The 21,400-nt window shown below is 39.0% G+C and overlaps 3 protein-coding genes across 3 annotated transcripts; 2 read left to right on the top strand and 1 right to left on the bottom strand.

Moving 5' to 3' along the window:
- Window positions 1–1,447: 1,447 nt before the first annotated feature.
- On the bottom strand, window positions 1,448–2,865 carry LOC138027130 (uncharacterized). The gene has a single exon (XM_068874635.1). The coding sequence runs from the start codon at window positions 2,825–2,827 to the stop codon at window positions 1,448–1,450; it is 1,380 nt and encodes a 459-aa protein (XP_068730736.1). The 5' UTR covers window positions 2,828–2,865.
- A 1,750-nt stretch (window positions 2,866–4,615) lies between these two features.
- LOC138027225 (uncharacterized) lies at window positions 4,616–6,237 on the top strand. Its single transcript, XM_068874776.1, has one exon. The coding sequence runs from the start codon at window positions 4,616–4,618 to the stop codon at window positions 5,993–5,995; it is 1,380 nt and encodes a 459-aa protein (XP_068730877.1). The 3' UTR covers window positions 5,996–6,237.
- Window positions 6,238–11,797: 5,560 nt separating this feature from the next.
- On the top strand, window positions 11,798–21,400 carry LOC138026040 (E3 ubiquitin-protein ligase rnf8-like). The gene is made up of 4 exons (XM_068873219.1): window positions 11,798–12,068; window positions 13,625–14,765; window positions 18,403–18,783; window positions 20,678–21,400. The coding sequence occupies exons 1-4, from the start codon at window positions 11,841–11,843 to the stop codon at window positions 20,719–20,721; spliced, it is 1,794 nt and encodes a 597-aa protein (XP_068729320.1). The 5' UTR covers window positions 11,798–11,840; the 3' UTR covers window positions 20,722–21,400.

Here is a 21,400-nt window from a genome sequence, read left to right as displayed (position 1 = left end):
CGACAATATTCCTAATTTTCCCTGGATTGACTGTTATGGTCAATTCAGATTACTCTGTCCCAGGACTTGTGGTAGCAGATGAAAAGAAAGAAGTAAAAGTTGCATTCCCGGACAGGATTTGAACACCCAGAGCACCCATGGCTTCAAAGTGAAGGAACTGTTAACCCGGCAATAAAAATCAACTGGCTGACAATTGTACCAATTATTTACCATCACTGATTAATATATATAAAATCATTGCTGAATGGTGTTTAAGGGTACGTTCGGTTGACTGCATTCCGGAATAGGAATACATGGAATGTAAGGGCGAGTTCGATTGACCCTATTCCGGAATAAGAATATGGGGAGTGATGATTAAAACGGTATGTTTGGTGCATTTCGAAGCTGCAAGGATAATAATATATGTTTAAAATAGCATTTTAGCAAGTGTTTGATAATTTTAATGTGAATCTCCGTAAAAACGAAGGATTTCTAACTTCTATTCCATGTATTCCTATTCCGGAATAGGGTCAATCGAACGCGCCCTTAGTTAGAAATCCTTCGTTTTTACGGAGATTTATATTAAAACTGTCAAACATGTGCTAAAATGCTATTCTAAACGCGCCAAACATACCGTTTTAATCATCACTCCACTCATTCTTATTCCGGAATAGCGTCAATCGAACGCGTCCTAAGTCTAGTGCTTGATTTTAAAATGGTTTTTATAGCTTTCTCTCGAGTTTTGGTAACCGACATTTTCCCCCGTTTAAAACTTGTTTCTTACCGGGTGATGATACACGTTTACAGCGGCATTCGGAAGAAAAAATATTGACATATTCTGGGGGTTACCAATGTAGTAGTCTAGTGGTTAAGCCAGAAAAGGTTGTTAATCGAACATTCCCAGGTCCAGACGAGGCGCTGGAGCGTCGTACGAATCATCCCCGGGATTTCGAATTTCGGCCGGTGCGATCGCTTTTGGACGCTACCGACCTCGCCTCCCGGTACGGCATTAAGGGAGAGATATGTCGGCCCCTAAACCATATGAGATAAATCCCACACCTACTCACAGCTCCAGACCGCCCTTGACATTACAATTTAGCGTAAGATTTCGATCGCCTATATATTCAAGAGAAAAGTCATTTTAAAACATAAAACTTTAAAAACGAACGATAAAATCCGTTGTTTCGGAGCAGTCACGACGCCATTATGAAAGAAAATATAAAAAATTTTGTAATAAAAACTAACGATAAAAAGTCACGACGTTTCGACCCCTCGGAGGTCATTTTCAAGTGAGAATAAAAGTTTTAAGAATTAGCATAAATATGTAAAAACTAGATAAAAATGCGGCGAACGCCGAAATGTGATAAAAATATGTACAAAAGTGTAAAAAGTGCTAAAAATATATGGAGTAATGAACGGTAGCTAGAGAAAAGCAATAGACAAAAAATAATTAATTACAAGAACTGTTCTAAACAAATAATTTGGCGCGGATAGAGTCACACTGTTTGTTTAGCGATGGTTTCAGTTTTTTTGTAAAAAACATTTCAAAAACAAGACAATCAAACTTGTTCTGGCACTTTCTCAGGATTCTAAAACTCTTTGCGATGTTGTTAGGTTCCAATGCATGTTTCTCTCTCAGATGGTCGCCGATGGTTGCCCCTTTGTGCTCTTCAATGCGCTGGTGAAGGTGCCGGCAGGTATATCCGACATAACCTGCGTCGCACAGGTCACACTTGAATTGGTACACAACGCACTGTTGGCTTACAAGGGGTGGCTTCTCTTCACGGACCCGGATCTCTTCTTTGATCTTTTTGCTCGTGTAGACAGGGGTAATATCCGCACTGATCTTACGGCTTAGGTCGGCAAGTTGTCTCCGTACGGCGTTCGCAGATTTTTGGTCCTTGAAGGGCAACACGACTCTGATTGGGTCCCCACGCTTCTCATCAACGTGGGTGCGTGATTCCTCGGAAACTTTTGAATCAACGAAAAGGCGGATGGTGGACTGCACATGATCTTCAGGATAACACAGACGGGAAAAGATCTCTTTGAGGCGTTCACATTCCTCGTGAAAGGCCTTCCATGTAGACGAGAGCTTAAACGCACGGTTAAGCATGGTATTTATCAGTGACCGTTTATATCTCGCGTCAACGTGGCTGTGATAATGTAACAACAGTCCGGTGTCAGTTGGTTTTCGGTACACCGTTGTGTTCAGGTAGCATCCATTCCTGATTACGTTCATTCCAAGAAAGGGTAGTCTGCCATTTTCTTCGAGCTCCATTGTGAAATCAATAGAAGGGTGACTGTTGTTTAGTGTCGTTAAGAAATCTATAGCTGCTTCAACATCAGGCATTGCACTAAGGGTGTCATCAACATAGCGCTTGTAAAAGGCGGGCATCTTGTTTTCTGTTTCCAGCTGTTTCTCGATGTTACACATGAAGGCGTTTGCCATGAGAGGCCCCAGCGGCGAGCCCATTGCCACACCGTCCACTTGTTCGTACAAGTTTCCTTCAAACTGGAAAAGCTGATTTTTGGTGGCGATTCTTAACAGTTCTATCAGGGCCTGCTTCGTGATATTAAGATCGTGTTCTTTGTTGAACCAGTCGTTCTCAAAGGCTCTCTCTGCAATACTCTCAATGGTTTCGTCCACAGGAACATTAGTAAAGAGTGATGACACATCATACGACACCAAAACATCATGCTCTTTGATTTTCATTTCACGGAGTTCGTCAGCAAAAACAAAAATGTCACCGACGGTATGGTCGTTGACGGACAAGGGCTTTAGCTTTTCGTCCAGCCACTTGGCAAGTTTATAATTGTATGTTCCTGTGGCAGATAAGATGGGACGCATGGCTAACTTCTTCTTGTGGGTTTTAGGAAGACCGTACAGATGTGCGAGCCTGGAACCCTTTTGGACTACTGAGTCGGCGATGTTTTTGGATAGGATCTTTTGTACAGTCGACGTCAACTCCTTCTCCTTTTGGAGTAATGGATGGTAAAATTTCGGAGGTCTACCTCGTGTTCTTGGTCTCTCAAGGCTTACTGGTGCAAATTTTTCTTCGTCATTAATGGATGATTCTTTCACTGAGACGTACATAGTCAGATTTATCCATTATAACCACGCCTGAGCCTTTATCCGGCTTTGTGATAACAATGTCATCCCTCTTCTTAAGTTGACTTATTGCTCTCAGCATTGCTTTCGGTGGTGTTGGACCTTTACGTTCGCTGTAATTGAGTGCAATAGATCGCAGTGTTGCAGCTGCTAGTTCTCTCTCGTTGCTGTCTTCGAGTTTCGGTTCTAGTTTCCAGTAAGCCTTCTCAAACGTTGCATGGATTTCTCTTGATGATATTCGGTGTGGCAGTGCAAAGTTTAACCCTCTACACAACACCAACTTTTGGAAGAAGGATAGCCTGTACGAAGATATGTTCTTAATGTGCTCATCAATGTTCGCGTCGGCGTTCAGAAGTCGTGCGATCTTTTTAGTGTGAACGCTCATCTGTTGTTGATACTGCTCATTGCGAAGGAAGACAATCGTTTTGAGAATGCAGATGAAGCGAAGAGGCGAGCATTCTTCTTGGATTTCTCGGTAAACTTCTCTGATTTCTCTTCTTAGCTCTGGTAGTTGCTTGGTTTTCTGGCGAAGCTCTTCACTGACGACATTCTGCTCAAACGCTGCTGATGAGCAGTGCAGCATAAAAAAAGGAAACTTTGAGACCGCAGTTGAATTTTTAAAACTATGTCAAAACTTTGACCTGACACCTACATTTGCGAGAGTTGACAAGACTAAATCTGGGAAATGGAGTCGATCATCAGCAGCGTTTGAGCAGAATGTCGTCAGTAAAGAGCTTCGCCAGAAAACCAAGCAACTACCAGAGCTAAGAAGAGAAATCAGAGAAGTTTACCGAGAAATCCAAGAAGAATGCTCGCCTCTTCGCTTCATCTGCATTCTCAAAACGATTGTCTTCCTTCGCAATGAGCAGTATCAACAACAGATGAGCGTTCACACTAAAAAGATCGCACGACTTCTGAACGCCGACACGAACATTGATGAGCACATTAAGAACATATCTTCGTACAGGCTATCCTTCTTCCAAAAGTTGGTGTTGTGTAGAGGGTTAAACTTTGCACTGCCACACCGAATATCATCAAGAGAAATCCATGCAACGTTTGAGAAGGCTTACTGGAAACTAGAACCGAAACTCGAAGACAGCAACGAGAGAGAACTAGCAGCTGCAACACTGCGATCTATTGCACTCAATTACAGCGAACGTAAAGGTCCAACACCACCGAAAGCAATGCTGAGAGCAATAAGTCAACTTAAGAAGAGGGATGACATTGTTATCACAAAGCCGGATAAAGGCTCAGGCGTGGTTATAATGGATAAATCTGACTATGTACGTCTCAGTGAAAGAATCATCCATTAATGACGAAGAAAAATTTGCACCAGTAAGCCTTGAGAGACCAAGAACACGAGGTAGACCTCCGAAATTTTACCATCCATTACTCCAAAAGGAGAAGGAGTTGACGTCGACTGTACAAAAGATCCTATCCAAAAACATCGCCGACTCAGTAGTCCAAAAGGGTTCCAGGCTCGCACATCTGTACGGTCTTCCTAAAACCCACAAGAAGAAGTTAGCCATGCGTCCCATCTTATCTGCCACAGGAACATACAATTATAAACTTGCCAAGTGGCTGGACAAAAAGCTAAAGCCCTTGTCCGTCAACGACCATACCGTCGGTGACATTTTTGTTTTTGCTGACGAACTCCGTGAAATGAAAATCAAAGAGCATGATGTTTTGGTGTCGTATGATGTGTCATCACTCTTTACTAATGTTCCTGTGGACGAAACCATTGAGAGTATTGCAGAGAGAGCCTTTGAGAACGACTGGTTCAACAAAGAACACGATCTTAATATCACGAAGCAGGCCCTGATAGAACTGTTAAGAATCGCCACCAAAAATCAGCTTTTCCAGTTTGAAGGAAACTTGTACGAACAAGTGGACGGTGTGGCAATGGGCTCGCCGCTGGGGCCTCTCATGGCAAACGCCTTCATGTATAACATCGAGAAACAGCTGGAAACAGAAAACAAGATGCCCGCCTTTTACAAGCGCTATGTTGATGACACCCTTAGCGCAATGCCTGATGTTGAAGCAGCTATAGATTTCTTAACGACACTAAACAACAGTCACCCTTCTATTGATTTCACAATGGAGCTCGAAGAAAATGGCAGACTACCCTTTCTTGGAATGAACGTAATCAGGAATGGATGCTACCTGAACACAACGGTGTACCGAAAACCAACTGACACCGGACTGTTGTTACATTATCACAGCCACGTTGACGCGAGATATAAACGGTCACTGATAAATACCATGCTTAACCGTGCGTTTAAGCTCTCGTCTACATGGAAGGCCTTTCACGAGGAATGTGAACGCCTCAAAGAGATCTTTTCCCGTCTGTGTTATCCTGAAGATCATGTGCAGTCCACCATCCGCCTTTTCGTTGATTCAAAAGTTTCCGAGGAATCACGCACCCACGTTGATGAGAAGCGTGGGGACCCAATCAGAGTCGTGTTGCCCTTCAAGGACCAAAAATCTGCGAACGCCGTACGGAGACAACTTGCCGACCTAAGCCGTAAGATCAGTGCGGATATTACCCCTGTCTACACGAGCAAAAAGATCAAAGAAGAGATCCGGGTCCGTGAAGAGAAGCCACCCCTTGTAAGCCAACAGTGCGTTGTGTACCAATTCAAGTGTGACCTGTGCGACGCAGGTTATGTCGGATATACCTGCCGGCACCTTCACCAGCGCATTGAAGAGCACAAAGGGGCAACCATCGGCGACCATCTGAGAGAGAAATATGCATTGGAACCTAGCAACATCGCAAAGAGTTTTAGAATCCTGAGAAAGTGCCAGAACAAGTTTGATTGTCTTGTTTTTGAAATGTTTTTTATAAAAGAACTGAAACCATCGCTAAACAAACAGTGTGACTCTATCCGCGCCAAATTATTTGTTTAGAACAGTTCTTGTAATTAATTATTTTTTGTCTATTGTTTTTCTCTAGCTACCGTTCATTACTCCATATATTTTTAGCACTTTTTACACTTTTGTACATATTTTTATCACATTTCGGCGTTCGCCGCATTTTTATCTAGTTTTTACATATTTATGCTAATTCTTAAAACTTTTATTCTCACTTGAAAATGACCTCCGAGGGGTCGAAACGTCGTGACTTTTTATCGTTAGTTTTTATTACAAAATCTATATCTAAAAGACTTCTGATTAATATAAAAAATTCATGCAAATTGCAACATTTAAAGCGATTTTGGCGCGAAGAATTAACATAAGAGGGTGCGAAGATTATAAAAAGATTACAAAAATGCTATCTGATTGCACGTTAAGATTTGGCTTTAACGCTCTTATAAAAAAGCATTTCGTACACTAAGCAGTCAAAAATGTTTCTGCATTTCTTAAGTACTTCGAAACGCTTTGCCAGGCCCTGGGGCGAAGTCGAGTGCATTTGCACAGCAACGCTTTACGCTCAACGACCACGCTCAACATGTTGAGCCCACGCACGCGCAGTGCCCAGCGTATCCATTGGGAGTTTAAACATATCGAACATTTTACAAGATGGTAATGGTAAGTCTCCCCTGTTGCCAGAAATCTGATAGTCAACGCAAGCCTTTCTGGAGCTTTAATAACTTTTGTAGCACCAAGAATATCTTTTGGTGTTATGTAAAGCAGGGCTCAATCATTCCTACTATTTCACAAAAATTGTCATGGTTCATTCGCATCATTTCCTTGTAGCCTGCCGCGTGAGTGTCCTCGATCATGAGCTCTTTCACTATGTTGTTGTAGCATCCTTTACTGCTTCTACGCCGAATCCACGCTCTTGTTTTACCACGTCGTTTTTTTTTACTTTTTGTCCTCATAAATGAGTCCGCTTACTAGAAGTGCAGCCAAGCATTTTCGCGTTCTGAGGGGATGAATATACCTAAGATTCTCAGCCATGATTCAACATGAGCCTTTGTGAAATCTTCGAAATGCTCAACATGTTAAGTCATCGTTGAGGTCATTTGAACACCCCGCTCAACAACACCTCAACAAACACTCAACATGTTGAGAGCTTGTACAGTGGACAAATCCAGTGCATTTGCACGCGGCTTTAACACCAGTGAACTCAGTGGTGAAGATAAAATAAGATAGCGCATTCCGCAACTTAGCTGATACGTAAGAAAAAGAACTAAGAACATGACTGGCTGTTTTAGGTTTATTGCGGGACAGAATGTAATTTGCGCGAAGATCATGCATAAGAAGAGGACGGGAGAGAAAACGTATCTTTCATAAGCAGGAAAACCCTCTAAAAAAACAAGAACAACATACTTTTATACAGTAATATGACGAAATTTTGAATGCGCTTATTGCACAGAGATGTAGAGTTTGACTTAAGTGGTAAGAGGACAGGTAATTTGCAAATACAAATCTCAGTATTCTCGTATTTGCATTATACCGTTCCTTTGACAAGAAATTACGAAAGGCCAGTTGTTTGCTACGAGAATAACAGCGAAAACTGAGCACCACTTTGTCGCAAATTTTCTATAATAAAAACTTGCTCAGAAATCAAACGTCTACGTTAACAGCACATACCAGGGCTATTCCTTAGAATCTGGCTGGCCATCCTCTTCTCAATGCTTTTTCCCCGGCCGCGCTTCAGCCATTTGATGAGGGCCAGTCTCCGCTTGCTTCTCAAGTTGCCTGGTTCATGCCCAAAAAGAATTCTGGGTAATTCTGCTATTCCATGACAAGGGAAGATTCCCGATACTAATTTCATTGATTATGTTATAAGTGTCGGGTCACCCAGTCCTACCAGCAAAATAAAGCTTCGACTGAGGTTTTCAGCTTTCAAAACTTGCAATTCCTGGAATTCGTCCACAGAAAGGCCAGAGAGACAACTTCACTCGTGAACCGCCATGTTTACAACAGAGCATTTTAGGGGTGAATTTCTTCCGGTTAGACGATTTACTTGAAAAATCGCTTACCATTTATGGAACGGTCACTCCTACTGCCAACTGGAATTTTCCAACAAATGGTAAGCACCCCAAGCGGGAGACCATCATACCACAGGTCACGGGTGTGAATCGGCTCTCGAGCCATTAGTACTCAGGGTCTTAAGAAGTGCTTTCAAATGATCAGAGTTAATGGTTTTCTCGGAAAAGGACTGAAAAACTGTAGGACCCCTCCCACAGCCCTTCAGTATCAGGAACCCATGATCAGTATTCCTAAATTCCATAGGACGTTAAAGAATCGAAAACTGAGTAGGGCACGGATTTCAGGTGTACAGATACTGTAATCCGATGGTTGCTTTAGAGCGGTTTTCAATTGAGTGTCGAAAGTAATAAGGGAATTGCTTTGGGTTTGCATTACTTCACTCTGGGTCAAAGTTCTCGCGCCACTTGTTCAACCAATCAGAAGTGAAACCAAAAGCAATCGTGACTCGCGCGTGCTCATTTTCCCGCGCTTTGTGTCGGCTAAGTGTAATTACTTCGAGTTTTCATTGGTTTACTGGATTGTCTCTGTCCTTTTTGATTGGCCAAAGCAATTACTTTGGTTTTGGTTTTACGACACTCGATTGACACTCGCTCTATTTTCGAAACATTAGATCATGATTTACAGTTAAAATACATAACATATACGGATACATAACTAAATATAAAATATTTAAAGAAACATTAATTAACAAGAAACTGAGCGGCTATACAAAATATGCGGCCTTGCATTCTCATTTTAAGACCTGTTAACCCAGTGGTACGGATAAAATCAGGTAGCGCATCAGTCCACAACTTAGGTGATAAGAAAGAAAAGAAATTAAGACCGTAAGAAGGAAGGATTACGTTTTTTGCAAACGTTGGCCGTGTAGCACTTATATTTGAACAGACTTAACTGATTAGATTGCAATGTGAAGTACTAGTTTTCTATCCCATATGAACCATGTGAGCGTTTCCATTAGTAGGGCTAACGCTCACATGGTTCATATGGGATAGAAAACTAGCACTTCATATTACACTCTAATCAGTTAAGTAAGACCAAAACAGGTTGTTCTAGGTTATTCTATTATTGAGGGACAGAATGTAATTTCCGCGAAGATCGTAAGAAGAAGACCGGAAAGAAATCTTATTTTTCTTATAAGCAGGAAAATCTCTTATACCGTAATATGGGGAAATCTTAAATGTGCTTATTGCATAGAGTTTGCCTTTAGCAAGAAGACCATCGTAAGAGAACAGGTAATCTGCAAATATAATTCTAAGTATTCTCTTATTCAGCGCTGCTACAATTGTAGTTTCTCCGTATTGCGCGCACCACAAAAAATAAATGCCAGACAGAGGAGCAATAATAAAAATGTGGTAAAGTTAACAAATCGAAAGTGGTTCAGCGTTGTCTGTACTCTTATCGACAACGATATTCGTCATCACAGTGGTCAAAATGTTGTGGACTCACGAGGCTACAACAAATTTTGACCACTGTGATGACGAATAAAGTTGTCGATAAGAGTACAGACAACATTGAACCACTTTCGATTTGTTTTTTACCACAATATTCAACGCCAAAGAAAGTGTTTATTTCAGAGCGTGACCAAAATCATAACTCAAAGAAAGAGCAAGCGTACGCGTTGTCTATAACTTTCTCGCAATATGATTGGTTTATTTCCCAAAATGAGCGTTCCTGATTGGCTATTACATTGCGTGACAAATTGAAAGTGTATCATGACCTTAAGTTGATTAATTTAACAATAATAATGAATAATAATAATAATAATAATAATAAAATAATAATAATAATAATACTTTGTTATTTATATAGCGCACTCTCCAAAATTGCCCAAAAGCGCTTTACATACATCAGTTCAAAAAGTCTAAAACCTATTATACATATCTAATTAACACCTAAATATAAGAATATAAATAACATAAAAAAATAATAATATGCTAATTTAAAAAGATGTGTCTTGAGTTTCCGCTTAAAAATTGCAATACTAGGACTACACTTGATGTCCATAGGTAATTGGTTCCATATACAAGGAGCGCTAACCGAAAACGCACTGGACCCATAAGATTTGGTACTATACGATGGCTGGCAAAAAAGCAACTTGTCGGCAGATCTAAGATCTCTCCTTGGAACATATGATATAGTACGAATCTTTTTGCGCACACTTGATATATGACCAGAAAAATCCAGATTAATTATTGCCTGTTTCCATTGCAAAGATAATTAATATATCCTTATAACATGTAAATCATAAGATGAAAGTTTGTATACAAGGTCCAAAAAGCCCAGGTATAAAAGAGGTTACCTAAAGAAGTCCATCAGGGAAAAATTAAGGCCCAAATTAAAATGAAGAAAAACATATAACCCTTTAAGTACTAACATCACATATATGTGCCGTAAATACCGATACTATACTTTCAATATTTGCTTCTAGTTAAGCTTTAGTCAAATCGTTATGATACTGTGTTCATAGCGCCGACTGATTGGTACTGAAGACAGTTGTCACGGTCTGCAATTCCGACGATGAGCCTCGACTTCTACCAAATTGTACCGTTCAGTTTGACAACAAAGCTCTAACAGCCATACCAGTTACTTGCGACAAGAATAACAGCCAACAAAGTACGACTTCGTCACCAATTTTCTATTACAAAAACTTGTTCAGAAAACAAAAGTCTAAGTTAACAGTACACACCAGGGCTACTCCTTAATTTTCTTCTCACTTTTTCCTCCAGCCGCGCTTCAGCCAATTGATGAGGGCCAGTCTCGTGCTTCTCAAGTTTGCCTCGTTCATGCCCAAAGAGAATTCTGGGTACTTCTGCCATTCCACGAACGGCAAAAGTGGGAAAGTGCTCTGTTTCACATTTCATATATTTTTTATAAGTGTTGGTCCACCTTATCCTACCCGCAAAATACAGCATCGATTACTGAAAATTTTTAGCATTCAAAACTTGGCTTGTTAAGTTAAGCATTGGGACAGGACAGCAGAGATTTTTTTAGATCTTAAATTTTACCTTCATCAAACAAAAAGATAAAAATTAGACTCAGTAGAAGATAAATTTTAGCCTCACCAGGAAGATAATTTTCATGTCTAATCCTACAAATCGATGCTGTTTCTTACTTTGCGTCCAGGTCCTCAAATTTGCTTGTTTGAAAACCTTCAAATTTGGAATGACATCCTTCATGAGTAACTTTCTTTTTATCATTGTGAACCTTTTTCTGTAATTATCATTCTTATTACTGTCATTATTTTTCACAGGAGCTCCCGTTTTTCGTTATTCAATTACAAACCGTCCTAATCTTGATTGTAACTGGAGCTTTCCTTTTGTCAGAACTTGTCGGCCAAACCCATCAGTTTGCAAGGAAAATGCAACGATTTGAAGGAACACTTTCATGATAATCCCTCATATTCTTCTTGAGGAGTATATATCATCCTCGATGTGTGTTAATTTTAAACTAATGTTGTAGAGTTAGTCCTTCCAAATGCCTGGTCTGGCCGGTCCCTGAGTTCTGTCAAATTGAAAGCGTCCTAAGTTCACTAACTTTTAGCTCTTGAGCCGCCGGACAGATACTTCAAATTCAGAAAACGCCAAAATCTCAACCTGCTTTTACTTGTAATGGTCATGGCATTAGCTCCTTTGAATGTTCCGCCTACGAAAACGACACACTAATAGGAGCCCTCCCTCCCTAAGGTAAATCTAGCCATCTCATCTATAGCCCCCTGCGTAAACGTTTTACCTTGAATATTCCAGCATGCGCATTGTTGCGTCATTTGGTAAACACTCGAGCGAGTCCTCGAGCGAAGGTTTCAGGTACCGAGGCGATGGCGTACCAAGCTTGCCTGAGGAAAACAGTCCCTGTCTGCGGTAGAAACGATTCAGTTTGCCCAAATAGCATTTTGTTATTGCCCGATAAAGCAACAACCTTTGGCAGAGTAATTTCCGCAGAGACGGATGTTCGGTTATTGTCGAAAAGCACTCCTTTGATGATTTCTCGTCGACACGCAACGATTTCAGTTTTGGCTGGTAAATGGACTATTGTTGATCATGAGGTAAAAAGGGCGCGTTTTGGAAGATTTGTGGTAACACTTTGGCCTAAAGCTTTGTTTAAAGCCTTAGCTGAAGCGACTGCTTATTTTTCTCGGAGCTTTATGCGCGCTATATATAATTTCTCACTTCAAGGCGTTGTTATTTATCCAACATTGAAGCTCTCTCTGTTTTTCTTGCGAGTTGAGTTTGTTGACGTATTCCGTCGATGAATATTCATCGTTTCGAAGATACAGCACCTGGTTTGATAACTCACAAAAACTGAATTTTCTTCTCTTCTCTTTCTATAAGTTACCTAGTTTAAAGTGCTTAATAAATTTTAAACAGAAAGGCAATGCCGTGGGGTGTAGTGGAGACGTCAGTCAACTTGCTCTTTAGATTTGCTGTTAATGAAAAAGGGTTTGAGAAAAAATATGAAAATAAACATAATAGAACCACTTGATGTTATGAATACTTGATTAGTGTTCTTAGTTAGTTTAGTTTCCTTTTAAAACCAACCAAATTTTTATTTTCAATCATCTGATTATCATTATCTTAGAGATTATATTTATTTTAACATGGAAAGAATTTAAACCATAGCATACGCAAAGGGTGTTTAACCAGATAAAAAAAAAAATAGAATTCTTTGCATTTTACTGTTAATTTGCATTAAGAACTGTTGCCTTTTAAAAACCTGAAGCTGATTTTCTTTGCTCTGCATGCACTTATCTGAAGCAGTGGTCTAGATATTTATAGCTTATCATATTGAGAGCCTTCCATACTGGCCAAGCAGTATTATTTTGTTAAACTGCTGTATTTGTTAATATTTCAAGCAATATCTAGGCAATAAATTAAAATATATACACCCTGTGAGCAGAGCCTCTCTAAAAGTCAGCAGAACGCGAGCAAGAGAAGCTCTGTAGAAATCATTTGAAGTCTTTTAAGTCGCCATTGCCCAAGTGTCTGTGCTAGTCACTCCGGTTTAGGCAGTGCGCGCATCATATTTTTGACAAGGTGAAGGTCAAAATCAAGCCTTTAGTACAAAAATCAATGTGGCATCTAGGAGTGAAATTGAGACTTGACCTGGGTTTGAAACTGTCTCCAAGCAACGGCTTGTACATACTCTGACTGTACACGATTTCTGCAGAGTTTTTTCTTTCTCGCCAAGTTAAGAAAGGCTCTTCTGGCAGGGTGTAATATTAAAAGTGCTTTGGCACAAGCAGTTCTCCTCAGCTCTACCTTAAAATTAATAACTCTTAGGCCAAGATTACCACATTTACTCTAGGATTGAAGTTGAAATAATGATTATTGTTAATCTGTACGGGCCAAACCAATGCTTGCATGTATAATGCAGATAACAAGTTACAAAAATGATGGTTAGTGATTTCCACACATATATTTTTTGAATTCAAAAATGTAGGTTGGTCTAGCAATGGTAAACAGAGAAAAAAAGCAGACAACCTTCTCTTTTTGTGTACTTTGCAAAGATCCAGTGTGAAGTATGACTTGCTGCACTCACTCTATTTAGGTACTAATAATCTTGTACACCTCTCTCAAACTGGTGTCCTGTTGTGTGTTTCAGAGTTTAAATGGAGTGTTCATCAACGGCAGCAGAATATTGCCTAATGTGCAGCATGTCATTGAGTCTGGCGACAAAATTGCTTTTGGGGTGGGAATAGACTCAAATCCACCAGAATTTGAATATGTGTTTGAATCTGCTGGAAGAAGCAGGAAAAGACAAGCAGAAAGTATATCGTCAACCAGCAAAGAGGGATTAGTTAAGTGCAGAAGGATTTTGGCTGAAAGTGGTGGCTTCATAAATGTGCCTACAACCGCTGATGATTCTGCTCTCCAGGCAGCCTTTGGTGTTGCAGAAGAAAAGATTAAGAAACTGAAGACTTCGTTAGAAGAGAAAGAGAAATGTCATGCAGATGTCATTAGGCAGTTGGAAAAGACAGAAAAGGAGATGCAAGCTAAGCTTCTTGATCAAAAGGCTACACTGGAAAATGAAAAGCAAGAGCTTGAAAGTGCCCTGAAAACTCTCTTTACAGAAAAATTGACTGAGAAAGAGCAATGTCTGAATGAGCAACTGAGAATCCAGAAAGAAAGCCTGATTGCTGAAAAGGAGCAAGTTGAGGCACAGCTTCAAGAGGAATTGAACAGAAAACTTGAGGAAAAAGATAAAGAGCTTGAAGACCTGTTGACTCAGCAGAAAAATACTTTGGAGCAAGTAATTGCCCAAAAGGAGGAACAACAAAACAAATTGCACACAGAATTAGAAAATTATAAGGCCTCACAAGCTCGACTGTTAGACTTAGAGGCGAATGAAAGAAGGATGGAATCCTCTTTGCAGGAGCTGCGGCAAATTGTAGAGTCCAAGAATGAGGAACTTCTTAAGCAGCAAGAGGAAACAAAGAGAGTGGAAGAGGAGACTAGAAAAACAGTTATTGAGCAGATGGAAGATGAGTTTACGTGCATCATATGCCAAGACCTTTTCATTGATTCTACAACTTTATCATGTGCTCATTCTTTTTGTGAGCATTGCTTGCAAACCTGGCGTCAAAAGAAGAACAGCTGTCCCATTTGTCGCCAAGTGATCACGGGAAAGCCAGTCAGGTCTCTTGTTCTCGATAATGCCATTGCCAAAATGGTGGAGTCCATGGATGAAGAGACCAAGACAAGACGGCAAATGGTCAGCCGGGAAAGGCAAGAGTTGAAAAGAGGTAATATGGTACACAATACAGTGATCATCATTGATGGCTGAGTGAGGGGCCCCTTGCCGAACCCCTTACCTGTAGATGACCAATCAGCCTTGCCTTTGATAAGGTGTAAGATTCCCGGCCTCAGCCATGATGACAAAAAGTTCCAGTTGCGAAGAGAAAATAATGGCTTGTAATCAATCTTCAAAATTTAGACCGAACAAAAAAATGGAAGCTGTCCCCAGAAAGCCGGTCTAGTTAAACCGCATCTGATTACAAATCAGCTGAAATGCCATAGGGAGTAGCTTGAGGAAAGTACAGATTTGTTTGTTCATGTGACTTCATCTACAGTTCGTTCCGAATGAACGTTTAAATATGCTGCACCCAATTGAGGAATGCCTGTTTTGGTGGATTGAATAACAAATTAACAAGTATTGTTTCACTCGTTTGTACTCATCAGCAAATGATTCTTTTCTCCAATACCTCAAGATACTTCTAGTTTCATTGATGCCAACCAATTCCGCACCAAACCGAGGGTGTTCAGATGCGATGAAAGGTTATTTCCAACTTAGTGAAAGAAATACCAGTGTACGGTCATAGGCGAAAAGAAGGAGACAAAAATAGTCTGCGTTGGTTTTTTCCTGCACACCGAGTCATTCTGAAGTGAAACCATCTAATGTTGTACAGTAATGAAAATATGGGCAATGGTTGTTACCAAACCAAATTTGCAATGCATTTTTGGTACAAAATGTAAGTAGGAAATGAAACACTTGAGAGGGTAGCAGAAATGGTTCTATATTGTTATTATTAAGTCTTAAAATATTTTGATGCTCTTTCACCAGTGCATGTGTCATGGAAATGTGAGAAATGAGCTGCAATGCTATGTTTAAATTTGTATTAAATTTTAATTAATGTAAATAATTAAAAGTGTATAAATCCTCAAGAAGCAACTCAACAAAACATTAGATCCAATTTATTGGCGGATATCCAAACTGATACCGTTGTATTTTAATGCATAACCATTTCTTTGAAGATGCATTCTGTAGAAAGTGTTCTTTACATTGTAGTAAATTATTATTATTATTATTATTATTATTATTGTTATTATTATTATTGCACTTGCTTGCTAATGGACAAGGGCAGAAGCTACATGTATGCAAGGTAGTCTTCCATGAACAGTCATGTTAATATCTGGGCCACTTTGTTCTCTTAATTATGAATGGTTAGTTCCATTTTAACTCGTGGTCTTCTCTCCACCCGTCTTTTTTCAAAATATACATGTACTTGGTAATATAAATACATGTATCTTCCCTCTCCCATCTTTCAGTCTGTACATGTACACTGTAACATGAAATAAAAAAGCCAATGAATTTACAATGAATTGTAGTAAAAGTTGTGTCAATGTTAGTCATATAATTGTTATTGGTGACTGTTCTCAGGTGCACAAAATATGAATCTGTAATAATAGTAATTATTATTATTATTATTATTATTATTTTATTATTATTATTGTTATTATTATTATTAGTATTATTATTATTATTAGTAGTATTATTATTATTATTCAACTGATATAGTAAAAGGTAATTTTTGAAGACATCTGAGTCTGGGGAAGGGACAAGAGAGTGATACTTAATTCTCAGTTGTTGAATAGCTTGGTGCTTTCAGGCTGGGATAGCTATTAGTGTGTACTAAAACAGTGGATAGCGTTGAAGTTGTGTTCTGATTGGCTACTCAAACTTTGAATATCCTTTGCTATTCACCTCTGAGCAACTCGCACTGGGATTGCACCTGAAAATATTGTAATTGTTGCAGGAATAAATGAGTTTAAATCATCTTTTTGTGAATTATTATCTCACTTAGCAGCTCGGTAAATATCCACCACTAGCCACCTCCACTTCGGTGAATAGTTCTTAATTAATTTTAGTTTCATTTTTCCTGAAACCACAAAATGAGTTCATCATTGGAAATAAAGTTACGCTGTTTTGAAAATATTTAAGGTTGCTGTTATTGTGAATGCATCAGTTCACCGAGTACATGTAACTCTTTTGCATTTGGTAAATATTGTCATTGTGGTTTGTTACATACAGAGCAATGGGTTTACCTATAAAAGATTAATCATTCTAGCACACCTTTGTAACAAAGTGGCCTCTCTTTGTTTATTTTGGAATGAAATAGATTTTTACCAAAATTCCAGCAAATTAAAAAAAAAATGAAGAAACTCAATGTTTGTTGCTGCTGAAATTACTATTAAACCTTATGGCAAACTAAATTGTTCTTTTTTTATATACATTAGAAAGTGTGATGTGTTTTGGTAGAACCGTTAACATCTTTTTAATATGTAATGCAGTGGTTGTGATGAGTCGCAAACATCTTGAAGATATTTAGCCTTGTTTTGATTTCACATGTAGCATGTTTCTTTGCAGTGAAAAATTTTTGATTTGCTTAATAAGTCTTTTAATTTCGAGCTGCATTATTGGCTCAAGTTTGTTTTATTTCGATAATTTGTTGAGTATCGCTATTAAAATAAAGTTTTGTGGAGTTCTTTTTAATGAAATTATCAAGTTTGTTGATTAAAGTTTCTGAATGTTACTTTGGACAGAATGAGAAAATCTGTTTGCAGCTTGAGATAATCATGGGTTGACAAAACTTAAAAACCTTTGCTGAGGTTCCAGATTCTTTTTGTGTGATACATCCAAAACTTTGTTGGCCAAAAATAAAAACCCTCAGCATTTGGAGGAATGATTATTCACTAAACCTTGATTCTCTCACTTTGGAGATTGTGCAAATTTGTGGTTATTAAAGGCTTGAAAAAGGTTAGTAACCAGGGTAGTTGACAAAATATCAATATGGTTGAATGCATACCAGTGCAGACTGTGCAAGACTCTTATAATAAAATATTGTGTGAAAGGTTCTAAACCACAAGTAGATTGTCAGTGCCCAAAGGGGGTTAAAAGTATTGATCTGCAGTTGTAAAAGGTGCCTGCTTTGTGTACTGGATACTTCAGGGCAACCACTGTTACTGAGTCAGTGTATTTTGACTGCCTTGCTCTTATCAGTGTTTTTTACACAAAGGAAAAGCCTTAACAATTACTTAAATTTGGGTGATCTGATCCATTGAAATAATGGATTTTGTATTTAATGGATGTCCTCTTGATTACCCAGTGACGATCTACTAGAATTGCAATTTAAAAGTTCTTTGCAACTCTGTGGAACAAGTCGTAATTTCCAACTGTCGCAGTGAGTTTATGAGTACCATTCATTTCAACCCAGTAAAAGTTTTGCGACAACGGAAACCTGATTAAGTGTTCCATAGCATTGTTGCATGACTGTGTAGTAAGTAGCATGCATCTTAATATGGAGATCAAGTTTTACAAGGAATGTTTCCACCTTGCTTTAGTGATTCTCCAATCCATGCTTCAGCAATAATTTTTAACGTTCACAAAACTCATCAGTTGACATATGGCAATACGACAGAGTTATGTACTGCCGCTGAGTGCTTGGTTAAGACCATGAAGGAGAATCCATTTAGCTTTGACAATCCTGATTTATTTACCTTCTCTGCTATCAAATCATCAAGAGATCAGGCACTGAAATAAGGAATTGGTCAATATTTGATGATGCCCTTTTGTTGATTTTAATTCTGTAATTTACTGTACAGCTGCATCTCAATGTAGAGCTCCTCCTGGTTCCATACAGGGCCTTCCTGTTGTTGCAAATGACCCAGGAGTGCATCTGCCTGCAGGCCACGCCCACCATGCGGCATCAAGGGTGGTACAAAACACAGCGCGCCATCCAAGACCAAGAGAACAACCATACTCTCATGGAGTGCAAGTACAAGGGGCACGCCCAGCTGCTGTGGCCAACCAGAGAAATTACCATGATAGATATGAAAACAGGTACTATGATGGCCATAGTGGTTATTCGGGATACCGCAATGGTGGTACAGGTGGAAGCCTTGAAAGGGGCTATCTTCAGAATAACTACATTCATGGCATGCCAGGAACCTATTATCCTGGATATGGCCAGTGCCACTTGTGTGGTAAGTACCGGTAGGAAAATACTATTATTGACCCTAACCCTCCCTTGCATTCCTAGGGACTGGTATGTTAGAGATCAGACAGCCAAACTCCTTAGTTTGTACTTATGGGTTTCACAAACACGATTTTTTGCCTGCTCATTTAAAAAACATGACTTATTTTCTGAACAATGATCTGTCATACTTGAGTAATATATTTGGGGAAATTCCCTATTTTGTTCTATTTGCACAAGCTGGTGGAGTTCACCAAATGAGCTGTACAGATTGTGAGAACTGACACTGTCTCCAAATTGAGCTTGCAGTCTAGGATAGTGTATTATATAAGCATCCCAAGAGGGATGTACGTGTTAGTAGTATAAGCACAAAGTATTTTGCTCCCTTTGTGGACCATTAAGAAAAACTTACAGTTTGCATATAAGTCTTTCTGCATATAGGGACTGAAAAATGCATCTTATTGGTGGGGCTTGAAATGGCATTTTTCTTACCATAAAAATTGCAATTTTGGAATCCTGTGTTGTGGGGAAAGGGACTGTGCTGTTTGAAACCCTTTTTTCTGGTAGCCTGCTATCCTGTTTCCTGTACCAATTACTGGTAATGTCTTCGGAATTCCATCTCTTAGCTTCCATTCTTTTTTTTCCTTTCCCATCCCACTTTCCCGTTTACCCTCCTGTTCCCAACAGTTATTGTTCAAAATTTTATTAAGGAGCGGCATGACTATTCCGTGGGGAAGGGGGTGAAGGGTACAATAGCTGAAACAACCCAAACCTTTACAAAAATGCTAACCTTAACAATATGCTTTAGATAATGTTTAGGCCTAAGGTTAGCATTTTAAATAAGGTTTGGGTTGTTTCAGTTTTCGCCTCCTTCACCCCTCACCCCCGAAATAGTCATGCTGTTAAGGAGGCTCAAACCACTTTCAGAGGTTTCAGCGATATTTGCACTATTTGGAAGGATTGAATTTACCCATCTAGTTCATGTGCTGGCAAAGCTATTGTACTATAATTATGAAATACCAATAACTGCTTGACAAGATGCACTCATTGAAGTGATGTAATAGGTCACCATGGCAACAAAAGAGCCTTCTAGAAACATCCTGTATTTGTCTTCCATCACTTATATCTCAAAAACTAACTTGGTGACGCCCAATTTCAGAGGTACCCCCTCCCCCCCAAAGTCTTGCACTAATTTGTGAAACGAAATGAAATGAAACGAAGAACAGAAAGACTCATAAACATTCATTAGAGCTAACCCTAGGCCTAATTAGGCCTAAACAAAAGTTTTTAGGTCTAATGTTAGCATTGGTAAATGGTTTGTTTAGGCCTAATTAGGCCTAAGGTTAGCTTTATTGTTTCTGTATCATTTCGTTTTGTTTCGTTTTGCAAATTAGTTTAAGCCAAGTGACTTTGGTTTAAGTTCTTATTATATTGGATTCTGGATTTCTTATGCCAGATTCCATATTTTGAATTCTGGATTTCTTATGCCAGATTCCGTTTCTAGATTTCGGATTTTGAATCCTGGATTCCAGATTCTGGATTCCGGGTTCCAGGTTTTAAGCAAACCCCTGTGTTTGTCCGTCCAAATTTTTGCATAAGCATTGTTTTTATTTTCTCTTGGGACTTACAATGGTCCCAAGAGAAACTGGAAACAATGCTTATGCAGAATTTTGGAGGGACAAAAGTATTATGGGATTTTTAACACTGGCTAATTTCAAAACTTCCATTTTGTTTTCAAAAAACTCTATCCTCAACTAAATTTATCTCTTTGAGGGATTTCAACTTTTTATGTGGGTAAGAATCCCCATCACTTCCATTGGAGTTCCCTTAACCCCATCCAATTAGGGATGTGCCTTATGGCTTCAGTGCTCATCTGACTTCTTGTCATGGCAAATTTCTTGCAGGTATGAGAGGCCATTGGGCACAAGGATGTCCCTTCCAACATTAGAAAGGTTAACACCTAAAGCAGTCGTTGGATAGAGGCCTGTGGTCACAAGTGCCACACAAAGTGATATCATGGCGAGCACCATGATGTATTATATACCATAGTTTATACAAAAGGTTAAGAAAATTTATTATTAAACTGGGATTGACCTTCAAGGATTTCTGGCATCTGAAGTTTAAATATAAAGCATGCGCTTTCGTGCTTGTTTCAGTTGATTGGTTCGCTCAGTAGTTTATATATTTACACCTGAAAAAAAAAAGGATGATTTGTTGCAAGGTGATGAGTGATCAACTATGTGCAAAGTGTGAATTTTTTGACAAACATTTTATTAATTCAAATCATGGTGGCATCAGAGCAAAATATAATTATGCAACTGTTACAGTAACTGTGATGGATACCATATTATGCAAATGAATAATAATCTTGTTCAGATTTTCAACATTTATGTGAAAGAAGATGATAAAAAAGGAAATAATTTGGAAAGACAGTTTGAGTGGCATTCTTTTATGGGTATTTTCCATGTCGTTCTTTATGGCTTATTAATATTTAACATGTGCAAGGAGGTGATAATGAATATTGATTAGTAATCACATAAAAAGACTGAAGCTAGGATAACATGTGGTGCAATTGTCTTACCACTCGTTTTTGAATGAAGAAAAAGAAAACATTGAAAAAAGTAATA

The sequence above is a fragment of the Montipora capricornis genome, chromosome 12 (genome assembly GCF_036669925.1).
Source record: "Montipora capricornis isolate CH-2021 chromosome 12, ASM3666992v2, whole genome shotgun sequence".
NCBI classification, from domain to species: Eukaryota; Metazoa; Cnidaria; class Anthozoa; order Scleractinia; family Acroporidae; genus Montipora; species Montipora capricornis.
This window is presented reverse-complemented; position numbering and strand designations above follow the sequence as displayed.

Bases quoted from the DNA above. Each gene is read 5' to 3' on its own strand.
- LOC138026040 (XM_068873219.1), top strand. From the start codon at position 11,841: ATGGCGTACCAAGCTTGCCTGAGGAAAACAGTCCCTGTCTGCGGTAGA. The intron at 12,069-13,624 runs GTAAAAAGGGCG...TGTGTGTTTCAG, and splicing joins GGACTATTGTTGATCATGAG to AGTTTAAATGGAGTGTTCAT. The intron at 18,784-20,677 runs GTAAGTACCGGT...AATTTCTTGCAG, and splicing joins TGGCCAGTGCCACTTGTGTG to GTATGAGAGGCCATTGGGCA.
- LOC138027130 (XM_068874635.1), bottom strand. From the start codon at position 2,827: ATGCGTCCCATCTTATCTGCCACAGGAACATACAATTATAAACTTGCC.
- LOC138027225 (XM_068874776.1), top strand. From the start codon at position 4,616: ATGCGTCCCATCTTATCTGCCACAGGAACATACAATTATAAACTTGCC.